At 45.9% G+C, this 15,961-nt stretch overlaps 1 protein-coding gene across 5 annotated transcripts in view; it reads left to right on the top strand.

The window, feature by feature from the left end:
* The window catches only part of PALM2AKAP2 (PALM2 and AKAP2 fusion), a 492,701-nt gene that overhangs the window by 121,468 nt on the left and 355,272 nt on the right, over window positions 1-15,961 (top strand). For 4 of the 5 annotated variants that reach the window (XM_043453115.1, XM_043453110.1, XM_043453108.1 and 1 more), the window contains one exon: window positions 14,166-14,211. In XM_043453115.1, coding sequence (XP_043309050.1) covers window positions 14,166-14,211 — 46 coding nt within the window. Of the gene's footprint in view, window positions 1-13,906; window positions 14,212-15,961 lie in introns of those variants that run through there. The other variant, XM_043453111.1, reaches the window with a different exon arrangement.

Raw genomic sequence — 15,961 nt, forward strand, 5'->3', positions numbered from 1 at the left:
CCTTGTCCCCTGCCTCTCCTCCAGCCCTGGAGTGAAGATTTCCCGGGTCTGTCTCGGCACTAATTCCATCAGAGCCCACCTATGTTCATGCCACCAAAGTCCCTTTTTCCATGTAAGGTGACACGGTCACAGGCTGCAGGGACCAAGGCACGGACATCTTTGAGGTCATTATTCTGTCTACTACTGTCCTGCCATTCCATTGTTCTGTTGCAGGAATCCTGCATTGTCCTCCATCCGATCTGCTCACATCTTCTCTCCCTCGTCACTGGCAGTCACTGATTTTTTAAGGTGTAAATACATCCCGTCACAGCGTGTCTAAACCCTCCCAAGGCCATGATCTGATTGGATCACTCTCTGGCCTCCTCTGTCACACCTCGACTCCTCGCCCCTCCGGCCCCCGTCACACTGGTCTCCTCAGTGGTCCTCCAGTGGATCTGAGCACACTCATGGAACAGAGCCTTCCCGTGTGCTGTTCCCTCGGCTCTGAATGCTCTTCCCTCGGTATTCTCGTGGCTCTGTCACTCACTGCACTCAGGTCTCTGGTGGAGTGCCACTCCTTCATCTGCATACCACTCTCCCTTCAATGTGCTTTTCTTTGGAATATTTCTGAAGTTCAGTTCAGTTCATGTCTGACCCCATGAACCACAGCACACCAGGTCTCCCTGTCCATCACCAACTCCCAGAGTTTACCCAAACTCATGTCCATTGAGTTGGTGATGCCATCCAACCATCTCATCCTCTGTCATCCCCTCCTCCTCCTGCCCTCAATCTTTCCCAGCATCAGGGTCTTTTCAAATGAGTCAGGTCTTCACATCAGGTGGCCAAAGTATTGGAGCTTCAGCTTCAACGTCAGTCCCTCCAATGAACACCCAGGACTGATCTCCTTTAGGATGGACTTAGATTATAGATTTTTCTATATTTAACGTCTCTCTGTCTCTCTCCCTTCCCTGGAAGTTCAGAAAGGCAGCTTCTTTGTCCCATTCTCTGCTGAACCCCAGCACTTGGGATGATGCTTGGGTATGGAGTATGTGCCCAATATGTGTGCCCTTTCTATAAAGAAAGGAAGGAGAAAGATGGAAGAAGTTGACTTAGCATTCTCCCCCTTTTGTCGTTATCTGAGGTCTTAATCCTCAGAGAAGATAATATTCTAAGTACCTCAAAAGGAATCATTTCACCTCTTTTAAATGCATATTATTTATACAGATAAATTCTCCCAACATTTAAATAGTCCCACACAGATACTCTCTTCCAGCAGCATGAGCCGATCACCTGATATTATTGTATCTGCTCCTTTGAGCTGTGTGACCAGAAGCTCTCTGTGTCTTGGTGTCTCATCTGTAAAATGGGTGTAATAATAGTGCTGCCTTCATAGGACTGTGCTGAGGACTGTGTGTTTAGTTGCTCAGTCATATCTGACTCTTTGTGACCCCATGGGCTATAGCTCACCAGGATCTTCTGGTGGATAGCCATTTCCTTCTCCAGGGGATCTTCCCGACCCAGGGATCAAGCCCGCATCTCTTGGGTCTCCTGCTTTGGCAGGCGGAATCTTCACTGTTTGAGTCATTGTGAGGCTTACACTTGCTAATGTTTCCAAAGCACTTACTAATAGAAGGGATCCAGGGACAAAGTATCACATCAGTGCTTATTAAAGATAAAAAACCCACGAAAAACAAACAAACAAAACCACCTTTTATATTCAAATTCAAACTGCTCTCTCCAATACTCCTTAGACCTTCATTTAATTTAGAAATAAACTTGGAAACTTTCAACTTTTTGCTTAACTCAATTTGTTCCTGCTTTATTATAACTTGGGAAAATAGTAGTTTGTACCCCTATTAAAGTAAAACGGCAAAAGAGTATCTTAAATTGCCCATTTTTTTCCATCAGTGGTCATATTCTTACCAAATAAATGTTTCCTCTACGGACAAGGGCTGTTACAATGTTTTTTAAATAATAGGATTATCGAATTTAGGACTTCACTTGCTCAGAGGGCAAGTGTGAAACCTCCAGGCTGCCTCCAAGCCTGTTGAAGCTCCTCCTGAAAGAAAATATCTTTTGCCTGGCTTTCCAAGGGGCTGGGGTTTGAAACCTGACACCCATTTGTCCTGTGCCTCATTAGGTCACCACCCTGGAAAGGCTGCTTCCCCCTTATTAAGGAAAAGCTGGCTCCATTTATTTTGGCTCCAACCGACCTAACAGTGTCTTTAATTCAGCAATGGTCTATTTTCCTTGGAGGCTGGAGAGGTTTTGGACCGAGCTTGAATTCTTGTGGGAAGTTCCAAAATGGAAGTCAGATGACTTCAGCCAGCAGTGGTGGAAGCAGGAAAGTGGGGCAGGCCTTTGGAAAGTGGATTTTGAATCCTGGAGGCTGTTCATAAGATGCCTGACAGGATAGAGCCTAACCATTTGAAGGTGATGGCAGACAAATCATTTTATTATTCTGTTCAAACTGATCCCTGTTTTCTTTTTTTTTTTTTTTATTGTTTCCACCTAGAATAGAAAGCAGTTTCAACATGATTGTCGGAGGCCAGAAGGGATTGATAAGATGCTTACCGTACACAGATGCAAGACAAGCCCCTTCTGGGGGAGACCTGTGAGGGTCACTCTTGTTGTTCAGTTGCTCGGTTGAGTCTGACTCTTTGTGACCCCATGGACTGCAGCATGCCAGGCTTCCCTGTCCTTCACTATCTCCCGGGGTTTGCTCAAACTTATGTCCATTGAGTTGTTGATGCCATCCAACCATCTCGTCCTCTGTTGCCCCCTTCTCCTCCTGCCTTCAATCTTTCCCAGCATCAGGGTTTTTTCCAATGACTTGGCTCCTCATATTATGTGACCACTCTAGAAGGACTGAAGGCTGGCTATGTATTGGTCAGAGGAAGCCTTGGGGTGGGAGAAACATTGTAGAGGTAGCTCATGCCCACGGAGGGGCCTCATTGGTGCCTGTGCCTTTTCTGCCAGAAACTGTGGCGGGGAATTAAGGCAGGGCAGCTCTCAGTGTGGAGAATGGGCAGTCTGCACAGCCGCTGGGGAGGTCGGGGGAGGGGAGAGGTGGTGGTGCCCGGGCTGAGCAGGAGGGACCCCGACTTCAAGTCTCTTGCATTAATAACTAGGTTGAGCTTCCTGCCTCATAAAACCACTCTCTCTCATCTCTTTCTTGCCTCCCTCCAATATTCTAGGTTCCAGAGATTCTTTTTTTTTTTTTTTTAAACCAGAGGTCCATGGATCTTCTAAGAGTGTCCATGGAAGAATTTAAGGTGGTTCCTGAAAGCTCAGAGATTATATAAAAAATGTTGTAGGCATGTTCATTGCCTTTAAGTCCATAGTTCACACCAGATCCTCAAAAGGACTCTCTGATCTGCCCTCCTGAGAAGCTTAGAATCACTGTTGTAGATGGTAGCATAAAATCACCCCCTAGGACACATTGCACTTTTGTCTCCTTCAATCCCTCATGATAGGTGCAGAATCTGGCAAAGCCAAAATGTTCCAAAACATTTTGTTTGGAACAGCATCAGAAGACCTTGGAGAGCCAACTCTAGAGGCAGGAAGCAAGGGTCCTGAGCTTTCATGAGTCGGTGCTGGTCTAGACTGAGGGCTGAATCGGCTGTACCTGGGGTCTCAGCTTCGGCGGCTACGAAAAATTATACAGACTGGTGGCTTAAACAACAAATGTTATTTCTTCCAGTTCTGGAGGCTGAAAAGTCCGAGATCAGGGTACTGAGATATTGGGTTCCTAGTGAGGGCCCTCTTCCTGATTTGCAGATGGTGATCTGCTTGCTGTGTCCTCATATGGTGGGACGAGAGAGAAAAGCAAGCTCTCTACTGTCTCTTCTTTAATCCCATCATGAGGGCTCCATTCTCATGACCTAATTATCTCCCAAAGGCTGCGTCTCCATCACATTGGAGATGTGCGTTCCAACATTTGAATTTGGGAGCTCGGGCATGAACATGCAGTCCATAGCACCCAGTGATGGGCTGAACAAATGACTCGGAATCTTTGGTTGAAGACAAGCATATCTAGGTAAAAACACATCCAGAGTGACACAGATGGATGAATAAATAAGATTAGGTTCATGATTTTGAAACAGTATTCATGACCACCTTCAATATGTCAGGAGATACATTACATGATGAATACATAACATCACGTGGGCTTTCCAGGTGGCCCAGTGGTAAGATATCTACTTGCAATGCAGGAGCTGCAGGAGATGCAGGTTCGATCCCTGGGTCAGGAAGATCCCCAGGAGGCGGGCATGGCTACCCACTCCAGTATTCTTGCCAGGAGAATCCCATGGACAGAGGAGCCTGGTGGGCTATATAGACCATGGGGTCACAAAGAGTCAGACATGACTGAAGCAACTTAGCATGTGTGCACGTGATATCACTGGATTATAGTCACTTGATTTTATGATAATCTTGTAAGATGGATACTAATATCTTTCCCATTTTACAGACAGAGTAAGAGTAACTTAAGCTCAGAGAAGTCAAGTCCATTTCTCAAGGTCATGAAGTGGTAGAATTGAGATGTCAGGTCCAGTTGGTCCAATCCATGCTTCCTGCCAACCTAGTAGCTTTGTTACATGCAACCAACCATCACAGTAGCTTGTACGATGCTGATGAATCTGAGATCTCCTTCAGGACTCTGATTTTATCATTTTTAGAGTTAACCGAGAGAGGGACAAGTCAAGTAAATAATTTGTTAGTCACACAGTATGTTAGGAATTGGGAGGGATAACCACTTTTCCTTCCCAGAGGGACCACCATGCGTACCCTGAGGGGGTGGGATTTCTGGAACGCAGTCGAGTTAACAAGAGGGGACTTGGGAAGTTAGAAAAGGGAGGGGGAGTCTGCATTCCAGGCATAGCTCATGGTATGAGAAAGCACCAAATTTGGAATGGGACAAACAGATGAAGAAGGTGTCAAGTTCTCTGGGGAGGAGTAGGGGGACTGGAGACTAAAAACAGCATAAAGCTCTGACAAAGATGGACGGTGACTTCTGAGCCGGAAACAAAGGAGAACCATCCCGAACCCTAGGAGCCTCCCCTGCCCCATCCCAGCAAAAAGGAGTTCCATGCCAAAAGGGGACCAGGCTCCGGCTGGAAACTGCCCATCTACAGAGGGAGATCTTCCATTCTAGCAGAGAGCTCTCCAGCCACGGGAAATGCCATCTCAATCTCCATGGCTTGTCCACTGGCAAAAGATGGCGTTACTAGGGCTTGACTTAGGGAAGCGTGAAAGTGAGGAACTAGAGGAGGAAAGAGAGGAACTGAGTGGGAAGGGGCGAAATCATTAAGGACCGACAGGAGACACCGGGGTCGTAGCACGGGCATCCGCAGTCTGACATCCAAATGTGGGTGCACAGCACTGAATCCAGCTCAGACCCTAGAAGGCAGCAACCCCTCTGTCCTCCACGCCCAGCCCAAGAAAGCTGTCCCCGGAGACAAAACAACGGGAGTGACATCAGCAGAGAAGGCAGGCTCAGCTGTGCCTTAGACGTGGCTCTGCCAGCTGCTTTTCCCCAGGGGACAGACACTGCTCTCACTGGGGAGAAGCCTGGAGAGTGGCTGAGTGTCCATTTCCCGAAGGACTGAGCCAGACCCAAGGGCTCAGGGCAGCTCAGAGAACTGCTTTCTCTAACGCAGGACCTGTAGTCTTGTTCGTGCTCACTCCCTCCTCAGCAGAACATAACACACGTTCCTTTGTCGAGTCAGCACAGGCTCCATCCTCGGAGCCTCCCTCAGGGGCTCCCCCCACCCCCAGAGCGCCTGGCTCCCAGTCAAGCAGACGCCTCTGCGTCAACTCTTTTTCCACCCCCACCTCCCCAAGTATGCCGTTCCCTCTCGTGGGATAAATTTAGCTCTGAATGAATGAGAAAGGAGGGCACAGTCATGTAAACACGGACCAGGTACCTTTCCAATCTAAGTTTGACACACACAGATGGCAGAAAAGATTCAAGGATTTCTGGTTCCTTCTTTCTGCTGCTTCCATCACATGCTCAGACCCTGCATCGTATTCTCTGCATTTTTGCAAAGCTAATTAAATATGTAGATCAGGATGTGAACCATTTGACTGGATAAAGCAGAAATCACTTGAGTGATTGAGGGACATTAAGGAGTCAAAGAGAGCCTTGGGTTGCATTGGACATTTTCATTTACTGATTTGATGGTCTTAGAAACTCATCAGACACCTGGAAGCTTCTTTTGTCTTATCTATTAGCTGAGTCTTTTCTCCGGGTGGGCCAAGCCTGTGGCTGCTAGAGAATATTGCAGTCTTAAAGACATCACCTCACCCCTGCTGCCACCCCACTGACCAGTCCTTACCTCTCTGAGTTCCTGACTTCTAAGGCATCTCTTTCACTGTTGTCTTTGCCACCCTGAGAGCATTTATAGTCCTTAAGGCATGTTCTCATTCATGAGTTCCTTTCATCCCTACAAGAACCTTGTGTGGTAGTTAGCTGTCTCTTCCCCAGTGTACAAATAGAAAACTTCAGCTCAGAGCAGTTAAGTGACTTTTCTGAGGTCACACAGTAAATGGCAGAGTTAGGATTAGGACCTAGTGTTGAGATTTTGTCTGGTGCTCTTCCCATTCTATCTTGAGCTGTTTTGAGAAAAGGCTGTCTGTCCATGATGCCCCAGCTGGAAGGGTTACATTGAGTAAGGAGCAATTTTTTTTGTTGTTGAAGTATAGTTGATTTACAACGTTGTGTTAATTTCTGGAGTGATTCAGTTATATGTATGCATGTGTATATGTATGTATATATATATATACTTTTTCAGATTCTTTTATATTATAGGTTATTGAATGATACTGAATATCTTATAGTTTCCTGTATAAGGTCCTACACAGTAGGACTTTGTTTTTAATCTACTTTATATATAGTAGTTTGTATCTGTTAATCCCAAACTCCTAATGTATCCCCCCTCTTTTCCCCTTTGGTAATTATAAATTTTTTCTATGTGAGTCTGTTTCTGTTTCATAAATATATTCATTTCTATCATTTTTTTGATTTCACATATTAGTGATATCATATGATATTTGATATTTTTCTTCCTCTGTCTGACTTACTTCACTTAGTATGATAATCTCTAGGTCCGTCTATGTTGCTGCAAATGACATTATTTCATTCTTTTTTATGACTGAGCAATATTCTATTGTGGGCTTCCCAGGTGGCTCAGGGGTAAAGAATCCGCCTTCCAATGCAGGAGATGTGGGTTCAATCTCTGGATTGGGATGATCTCCTGGAGAAGGAAATGGCAACCCACTCCAGTAATCTTGCCTGGGAAATCCCATGGACAGAGGCACCTGGTGGGCTACAGTCCATGGGGTCACAAAAGAGTCAGACATGACTTAGCAACTAAACAACAACAACAATATTCTGCTGTATGCATATGTATGTATCTGTGTGTATCTGTGTGTGTGTGTATACATGCCACATCTTTATCAATGCATCTGTCAATGTATATTTTAGGTTGTTTCCATGTCTTGGCCATTGTGAATAATGCTGCTGTGAGCATTGAGGAGGGCATGTGTCTTTTCAAATTAGAGGTTTCTCCAGATATCTGCCCAGGAGTGGGATTGCTGGATCATATAGTAACTCTAATTTTAGTTTTTTTTTAAGGAAACTCCATACTGTTTTCCATAGTGTCTACACAAATTTACATTCCCACTTACAGTGTAGGAGAGTTCCCTTTCTCCATACCCTCAGTAAGGAGCACTTTTTGAGACTTTCTGGCTATTACCTCTCTATGAGAACAGCTCTAAGGGGCCAAACCCAAGTTGGATCCATTTTGCTAGTGTATGGAGGGTGGGGCACAGAGGGGCATGCAGGATTGAATCGCTGGACGTTCCAAAGGGCATCAGAGGGGCTCAGCATACATAGGTGATAGGAGCTGGAGCTAGGCTTTCCCAATTTCATTATTCATTCCCCAGACAGGAGGGCACACAGGATTGACCTGATAGGTCGCTGTCTCTGCACAGACAGCCCCCTAGAAAATCTCTCTCTTGTCAGCAGTGCTGACTTGCAGGATGCGTATGGTGTGATCACATCACGGTTAACAATGAAAGCGTCGATGGCCACACTGCAAAACAGGATTCAAAGCTGACAGGGCACTTCGTGGTCATTGTTCTAAGGCAATCTAGACTGGCCCCTAAGCTGTCTGAGAAGCCTATGACCTGATTGTGTCCACTGGCATCAGACAGCCAGATGGGCCTTCCCAAAGAGTTTTCCACTTTGTAGCTAATATACTCCCAAACCTTGAGTTACTTCCACCAAGGAGCACCTTTAATAGGTGGGCATGTAGCTCTCTTCCTAAACACTCCACTTCCTAAACACTTAAGCTTTTCTTTCCATCTTTTCCTTGGACTTAATCCATGTCCTCTTAAGTATTCCCTTGTCATTCCTTCTTATTTATAATTATTAAGTTGACTCACTCCAAAAGATAAGGCTGTAGGTGTCTATGAATCGTTAAAGGGAGAGTGTGGTAATGAAATTTCTAGGCAATAAATGACACAGAGCAGAATCCTTCCTCTTAAAAGATGAAAGAGAAGTACTTATTCATGTGGGGGACTTAGAGACTATTGAGAGTTCACCCCTTTTCTTAAAAGAAAAGCCTACATTTTGTAAAAACAAAAACAAAAACAAACCAAGCTAACATAAAAGGGTAGATACAACCAAGTCACTTACTTGATTTGGTCTGTGACAGCGTTAATGAAGTGGCAATTGGGTTGAATAATTAGGACCTACCATCACTGGAGCACCAACTGTGGTCAGTCTCCTGAATTTTCAATCTATCTTGATTCCCTGCAATGTCCCTATGAGGTTAGAGTTATCTTCTAACCTCCATTAGAGATGAGGATATTGAGCTAAGGGAATTCAATTTGTGCCACTGGTCAGTCCGAGTACCAGGATTCTAACTTGTCTTTACAGCTCATGCCTTTTCTCTGTCATACCCACCTCCTAATCCCACTTTTCAAAATGTTTATCAACATCTGAATGTCCCAGCAAGGTGAAGGTGGGATGACCCCTAACCATCCAGATCTTGTTCCTCTGTGCTCTCCTTATATCCCCTGGTTTCTTCCAGAAATTCACAGCGTTGATCAGCTGACATTGCCAAGGCTCATGCTGCTGTTCATGGGGTCGCAAAGAGCTGGGCATGACTTAGTGACTGAACAACAACAGTTGCCAAGGCTAGCCAAGAGAAAAGAAAGCCATCAAATGGAAGTTCTACTGTTCATTTCTAGATGGATTTCCAGTTGCTCATTTTGATTCTTCTATGTAGAGAACTTCGACAGTCTATACTTTAAGTGACATCCAGCCTAGTCTATTTCCCACACTGACACTCTGTTTTCTAACTTCTTTCTCTTTCTTGCACCATGGGGACTCTCTCTATGGATCTGTCATTTGAATCCCATTGAGAAAAACATCACATACTTGAAATCGCATCAACTTCCCCAAATTGTTCACAACCACAGGAGCCAAAAGGGCTCTCAGCACCATTCCCCTCCTTTTGATTCTGTGTAGCCATATGTTTTGAATGACCATGTATTGGAACAGATCTTAGGCAAAAGAGAGCTGATACAAATACAAGCATTTTGGACCACCTGGCATTCCTTTGAAAATTACTTTTGTCAAAGGAAAGCTTCAGGCTACTCTGAAATTTCACACTCTTAGCTTCTGTTCAGCAAAACTTTAACTTACTCAGTGGGTCTTGGCGAGTCATTTCCCTCTTGGTTTTCAGAACTCCTGTTTTCCCCACAGAGAATAGGCTGTGATCATCTGTGGTTCCCAAAGGACTCATGCCCTAAAATAGATTCTGCAATTTTTATTACCAAAGCATCTATTTTGCAAATCGAGCATTCTGTATTCTCTCCATACAATGCTTTGCAATACAGCATCTATCAGAAAAACCATTAAACAATACGGGCAGTGCTTATGCAATGTGGTTTAATGTCCCAGCAAGAACTAGTGATTTGTTACACACATTAGGCACCCATTGTAATAGATCTTTTGAGATTTCAAATGTGTGGAGGGTAAAAAGTCACCCATATTAGCACTAGACGAGGAATTCTTTGTAATACCAAGCCATTGCCTCATGTCTAGTATAGAATGACTACACAATAAAAGTTTATGAAAGAAATGGTACAACTTGGGTTATAAATGTCTGTGTTTATAATGGTTTTGATGATTTAAAAATGCTAAAATTTAGAGATTTGAAGGGAGGAGTGTTGGGAGAGGAGAAAATGTTTTCCCTATACTCTTCACATGCCTTCCTGTTTCACTTAGGGCTCTTAGTCACAAGCAACAGAAACTGATTTGCATTGCTAGGAGCAGAGAAGGCATGAATTGAAAGTGTATTTATCACGTAGTTCGAAGAATAGCTGGGAGGATGAGAAGAGGCTTGAGCAATGGGCAGAACCAAAGATGAGCAAAAGCCTGAGAGAATTCTCTAACTCTATGTCTTCAAGGTCCTCGGCCAGTGAACGTATCTCACAGCCTGGATTGCATGCCATGTCATAACTTCCAGGGACCTGGGAAGCAAGAGCCTGGCATTTCCCAGCTTCTATGTTGGGAATTGGCTCTGACTCTCTCTATGGCTTATGATATGGGAATTCCCCCAAACATGAAAAGGGCTTCACAAATTGGGCAGCCAAAAAATATGCAAAAGTCTGCTACATTTCCACCTGGACATATCCCCAGGGTTGGGCATTTTGAGTTTCTTCTCTCCTTTGACTTTTTGCCATAGCTGCTTTGACAGTCCTCAGTGCTTAGTGAACACGACCACTGCATATCATCGTCCCAGGCAGTTGAAAGCCATGGAGGAAGTAAACACAATTGATCAAAGAGTCTTCTATCTATTCCTAGTAAACCCAGTTAGTACAACGGTTCATCCCTAACCCCTACCTCACCCCATAGATATTTAATTCTATACATGTATCCAGAGAAATGTGACCCAGGAGATTCTGATGCATACTTCTGATTAAGAATCGTGTCTTAGTTTTCCCCATATCCCACAGTATCTTTACAAACCACTTCTATTTTTCTGAAGTCCCACAGTCCCATCTATCTCAACCAAAGGCACTTCATCAGCTGAGAAAACTAGGCTTCTGATATATGCTCACTCAACTTCCCTCTCCTTCAACTAAAATGTCTTCACCTTTACTCATTCCATCTTTTGTCCTCTTTCATTTTCCCTTCTTTCCAAGGCTAACCTGGCCACCAGGGCTTGTCTGAATGCCCTCTGATCTAATTTGAGACCTAACACTTATCTTCCCTTTTGACTGTGTCTTTGGTCTCACTTCCCTGATACCTAATTCCCTTTGACTCTGAAACATTCAAGTCTCACCTCACCTAACAACCCTCTAACTTGCCTTTGCTTCCCATAGACTGCCTCCAGTTCTCCCCAACACCATCATCTTCCATATCCAAAGACCTCAAAGGAGTGTTTTGTACTCAAGGGCGTGCCTTTCCCACCTCTCATTCATTCTCAGCTCTCTGTCACTGCTTACAGGCTCACCCTGTACACACACAGCTCTTTCCACGTCACCCATGGCTTCCTGGCTGCCCAAGGCTCTTCTTAGTCTGCATCATTTTTTTTTTTAAACCTCCCCAAACCATCTGACCCTGTTGAAAAGCCTTTTTTTCCCATTGTGATTTTTCATAGAAACATCCATCTTGATTTTTTTCCTTCTCATCCTCAGATGACACTTCCTCAGCCTCCTTTGCTGGGCTTTCTCTTCTTCTTGTTTGTTCTGTTTTCTCACTCTGGGCATTCACATTTCTTTAGCTAGAACCACAACGTAGATGATAGCCAGATGTATGTTCTCAATCCTGATTCTTCTATCTTGAGATGCAAAGCTTTCAAACTGGTCACTTTCAAAGGTGCCTAAGCCCTTTGCTTAGGCATCTCACCTTCCATCATGCCTTTTAAAAATTTATCATAGTAAAATATACATAACATAAAACTGATCATTTAAGAGCACGGTTCAGTGACATTAGGTCCATCACATCATTGTGTTCTTCTAATTCCTTTTTAATATCTGTATCACCGGAGGGGAAGGGACCACTTATTCACCACTGAGGCTTGCCTCCCCTCATATGACTGGCTGAGCCTGGTGCCTGGTGGTTATGAATGTGGTCTCTGGAGGGCCTGATCTGAGCTGAAATCCCAGCTCCATGACTCTGACTGAGTCCTTCTACCTCTCTGGTCTCACTTCGCTCATCTTGTTATTCTCTGCCCTAGCTGGGTACACAGTCACTCTGCCGAAGTAATAACAGCTTTGTTTATCTGTGAGAAAACACCCTCAAAAGACTTGTCCTCTGGATTTGGCGCTGGAAGTAAAGAGAAAATGCAGCGTTTGAAGAAAGTGATGGGTCTTAGTCAGAAAGAAGTTCTGGATATACTGGAGAGGGATGTCAAATCTGGTGTTGGCTTGGATTTATGACCCAAACAGCTCCACTGATGCCTGTTATGAAAAGAAAGGGAAATCAATCAATCAGTTAAACTGTTTCAGTCTTTGGGCAGAGTAGTAATTGCTCTTCAAGTGACAGGTGAAACCTCCCTGAACGTTGAAAAGTTGATTTAGTAGAAATTGTAAGAATTTTCCCAGGATAGAGGTAATTTAGAGAAATTTGGTGTGCATACCTTTAAAAATGCCTTAAGTCTTGCATTATCGGATCAAGCACCTGAGTAGGTCACATTGGTTTCTCCCCCATCCTTCCCCCCTCATGTTTATTTCATTTTATGGAAGAGAGTTTGCTTATGAATGTTGGAAATTCTAGCGGCCTCCTCCTGGATGGTAAGAGGTATTTTGTTTGCTTTTACCTTTTATTTCCGTTTAGACTGGATCTTCTCCATCTCTCGTATCCAGCCCAGGGCCTGGCATAAAGGATGCACTTTAGTACTGTCTCCTGTTTTAGTAAACTGAAAATGAAAGTGACTCAGCTATGTCCGAGTCTTTGGGACCCGGTAGACTATACCGTCCACGGAATCCTCCAGGCCAGAACACTGGAGTGGGTAGCCATTCCCTTCTCCAGGTGATCTTCCCAATCCAGGGGTCAAACCCAGGTCTCCCGTTTTAGTAAAGAAGAGGTAAAATATTGTAGTGACCAGATCCTACTTTTCCTTTCAGAGACTGAGTATAGAAGTAACAATTCTCGGTGTTTCAGCCCAGAACATTGCAGGATAATGTTAAGAACAGATTGCCCTTTACAAAGCACCTTTATATACTTTATGTCATTTAGCACTTCCCTTTTCAGATGAGGAAACTGAGGTTCAGAGTGGTTAAGTGACTTGCCCAAGGCTTTACAGCTATTAAATGGTCAAACCTGGCCAGCGGAGCACCTGTAACTACAAAATCTGCACCTACAAACTCGTGGTTGTCTTTCTAACCCACATCTGACCCCACAGAGGGATGGCCTGTGTTCAGCTGTACGCTGTCCTTGGCCAACTTGACCGCTGAGGATCTTGCCATCTGAGGCATGTGGGCGAGGCAGCCCTTCCCAGTGGGAAATGTCCCCCGTGTCGAGTTCAGGCTCTTGGCACAAGCCAGAAGGCAGGACGTGCTGGGGCCCGGCTTTCTACCTGAGGCTTTGGGGCTGGCGTCTGCAGGTCCCCAGTGAGCACGTGTCCACCTGGGCGCACCAACCCTGCGCCCTAGCGGCTCCCGTGCGCCCCGGGTGCCCACCCGCACGCGCGGTGCCTGGCCGCCCCCGGGGGAGCCCCCATTCCCTGCGGCTACAACCCGGTGGCTCCCGCCCGCCTAGAGCCGCCCGGGGGCCGTGGCCGCGGGCCCCCCACACCCCAGGGGCGGAGCGAGGCGCGGAGACGTCAGGGCGGAGAACCAGCGCGGGACTAGCGCGCCCTCCCGGCGGCAGCCAGCGGCCCACGTCCCCGACTGGCGCGGCCGGCGGCCGGGAGATGCAGGGAGCGGCAGCGCTGGGGCGCAGCCAGGCGGCGGGCCGGGCGGGGGCCAGACGCTGAGCGGGGCGAGCCAGCGGCGCGCACAGCTCTGCCCGCCACCCCCGGAGCAGATCCCCGGCCGCCCGTAGGCTTTCCCTGGGGTTCTAGCAAAGCCCCCCACCCCCCGGGGTGCCCATCAATTTCCTGGGGTGACTACAGCGTGTGTTTTGTTTTTCTTTCTTCTTTCCCTCGCTGTGTGCCCTTCTCCAGGATGGCAGAGGCGGAATTGCACAAGGAAAGGCTGCAAGCCATAGCAGTAAGTCCACTTTCATTTTATTTTCTTGCTCTATTGTCCGGGATGGGAAGGGACCCCCCGTCCTGTGGGGCCGTCGACATTCCAGCACAGTAGCCACGGGACATGTGTTTTGGGGGATAAAAATCTGTCAAGGCTCAGCTACGCTGCGTTTTATTTTATAGTCTGTAGATGGAAAGCCCCAGGGCGCGCTTTGGGCTGGGGATTTGAATGTGGAAGAGTGGCTTAGAAATAAGATGCTTGCTACTGGGCTTTGGGGAAAGACGAAAGAGAAGCATGGGGTGGGAGGGGGGACAATTCCTAGAATGTTACCACCCAGTGCTCACTAATACTTTGACTTCAGATGCTGGAGAAGGCGGGAACGGTCACCAAAAACCGTGACTTCCACGCTCTTTGCGGAAGCTGTTGGTCTGCTAAGTGAAAAACCAGCAGTCCACTCCGCTGCCAGCCACGCGGTAGAACCTCCTCCCTGAAACCGAGAGTATTCATTTTCCCTGTTCTGTTTGAAATTGACAAGGGCACTGGCGCAAAGCCACCACCTTGGGTGAGAGGAAGGTCTGGGGACTTCTTGGAAGAACTGGGTCCTGGGAATAATATTCCGAGAGAGCCCTCTTCTTATGTGTGGTTCCTCAACCTATTTTCAGCATACAAAGGAACAACCAGTTTGAGCAAAGTTTATGCGCACTCTCAGAAAAGTGTACCCATGTGCATCTTGAGTTTAAAAGAGAGCTCTCCAAGGCTGCCTAAATTTGAGTGGTCCTGCCCCAGTGTTGCCAATGATCCACAGATGTGGTATTTTTACTAGAGCCACCACAGCTGGATTATATATTTCTTTAGCAGATGAAGGAATGATTACTGCTGCTCTATGAAATAATAGCAATTAAAAGAGAAGCTCTGTTAACACATTGGCATAAAAGAATCTCCAGACATTCTTCTACCTAAGTAAAAAAAAAAAATTTTTTTTTTGGTCCAGGAGTTCCCTGGAAACACACATGAATTTGTTGGAGAAACAGCATGTAATGTTTTGGAAGCGAAGTATATTAAAATGTTTTCAAAATCCTTTGGACGGATTCTTCACTGGGAAATGCACACAGGCTCTTCTTTTTCTTTTTAAAGATGCATTTGATGTGGTCTCTGTGGCTCTGAGACCCTCTTTATCAAAGTCTTCTAATCTTAAATGTCTTGGAGACTTCACAGCTGAAGCGAGAAAGACGTTTGTTGGCATTGTTGACTGTTATGGCTTTTTTTGTCTGTTGGGCAATCTTTGAACTTGGTGATCAGAACTCAGGAACGCTTCTCCCCCTCCCGCCCCACCTTTTTTTCCTTTCCCTCTGAGCGTGTGTATTTTGATGGTTAGTGAAGTTGTTTTCTAGAGTTTGTGGCCAGGCAGTGTGGCCAGTATGTCATGAACTGGGTAAGAATGGAGATATTCAGTTCTTGGTGCCATGTAGCTGGTGGATGTTTTATATAAACTGAATAATAGGCTGCTTTAACTGTCCGTGTAGTGGCTGCTCCAGAGAGCATTCCATTGCTCCCATCAGTGGCCGCTGAAGGTTTCCAACAGTTGTCACATTTTCTGCCTTTGCATGACCAGCTTGTCTGGATGCCTGAGGAACAGCTGGGCCTCATGAAAGGGCTTGCTTTCCGAACAGGGAGCCAGTAGCAGCTTACACTTGGGCCACCCTTTTCCACGTGAGGCTGGGTCATTCCCAGCAGAGGCTAAATGGATTTTTGAGAAGGATCTAGCCAGTCT

This window comes from Cervus canadensis, chromosome 30 (assembly GCF_019320065.1).
Source record: "Cervus canadensis isolate Bull #8, Minnesota chromosome 30, ASM1932006v1, whole genome shotgun sequence".
Classification (NCBI taxonomy): Eukaryota; Metazoa; Chordata; class Mammalia; order Artiodactyla; family Cervidae; genus Cervus; species Cervus canadensis.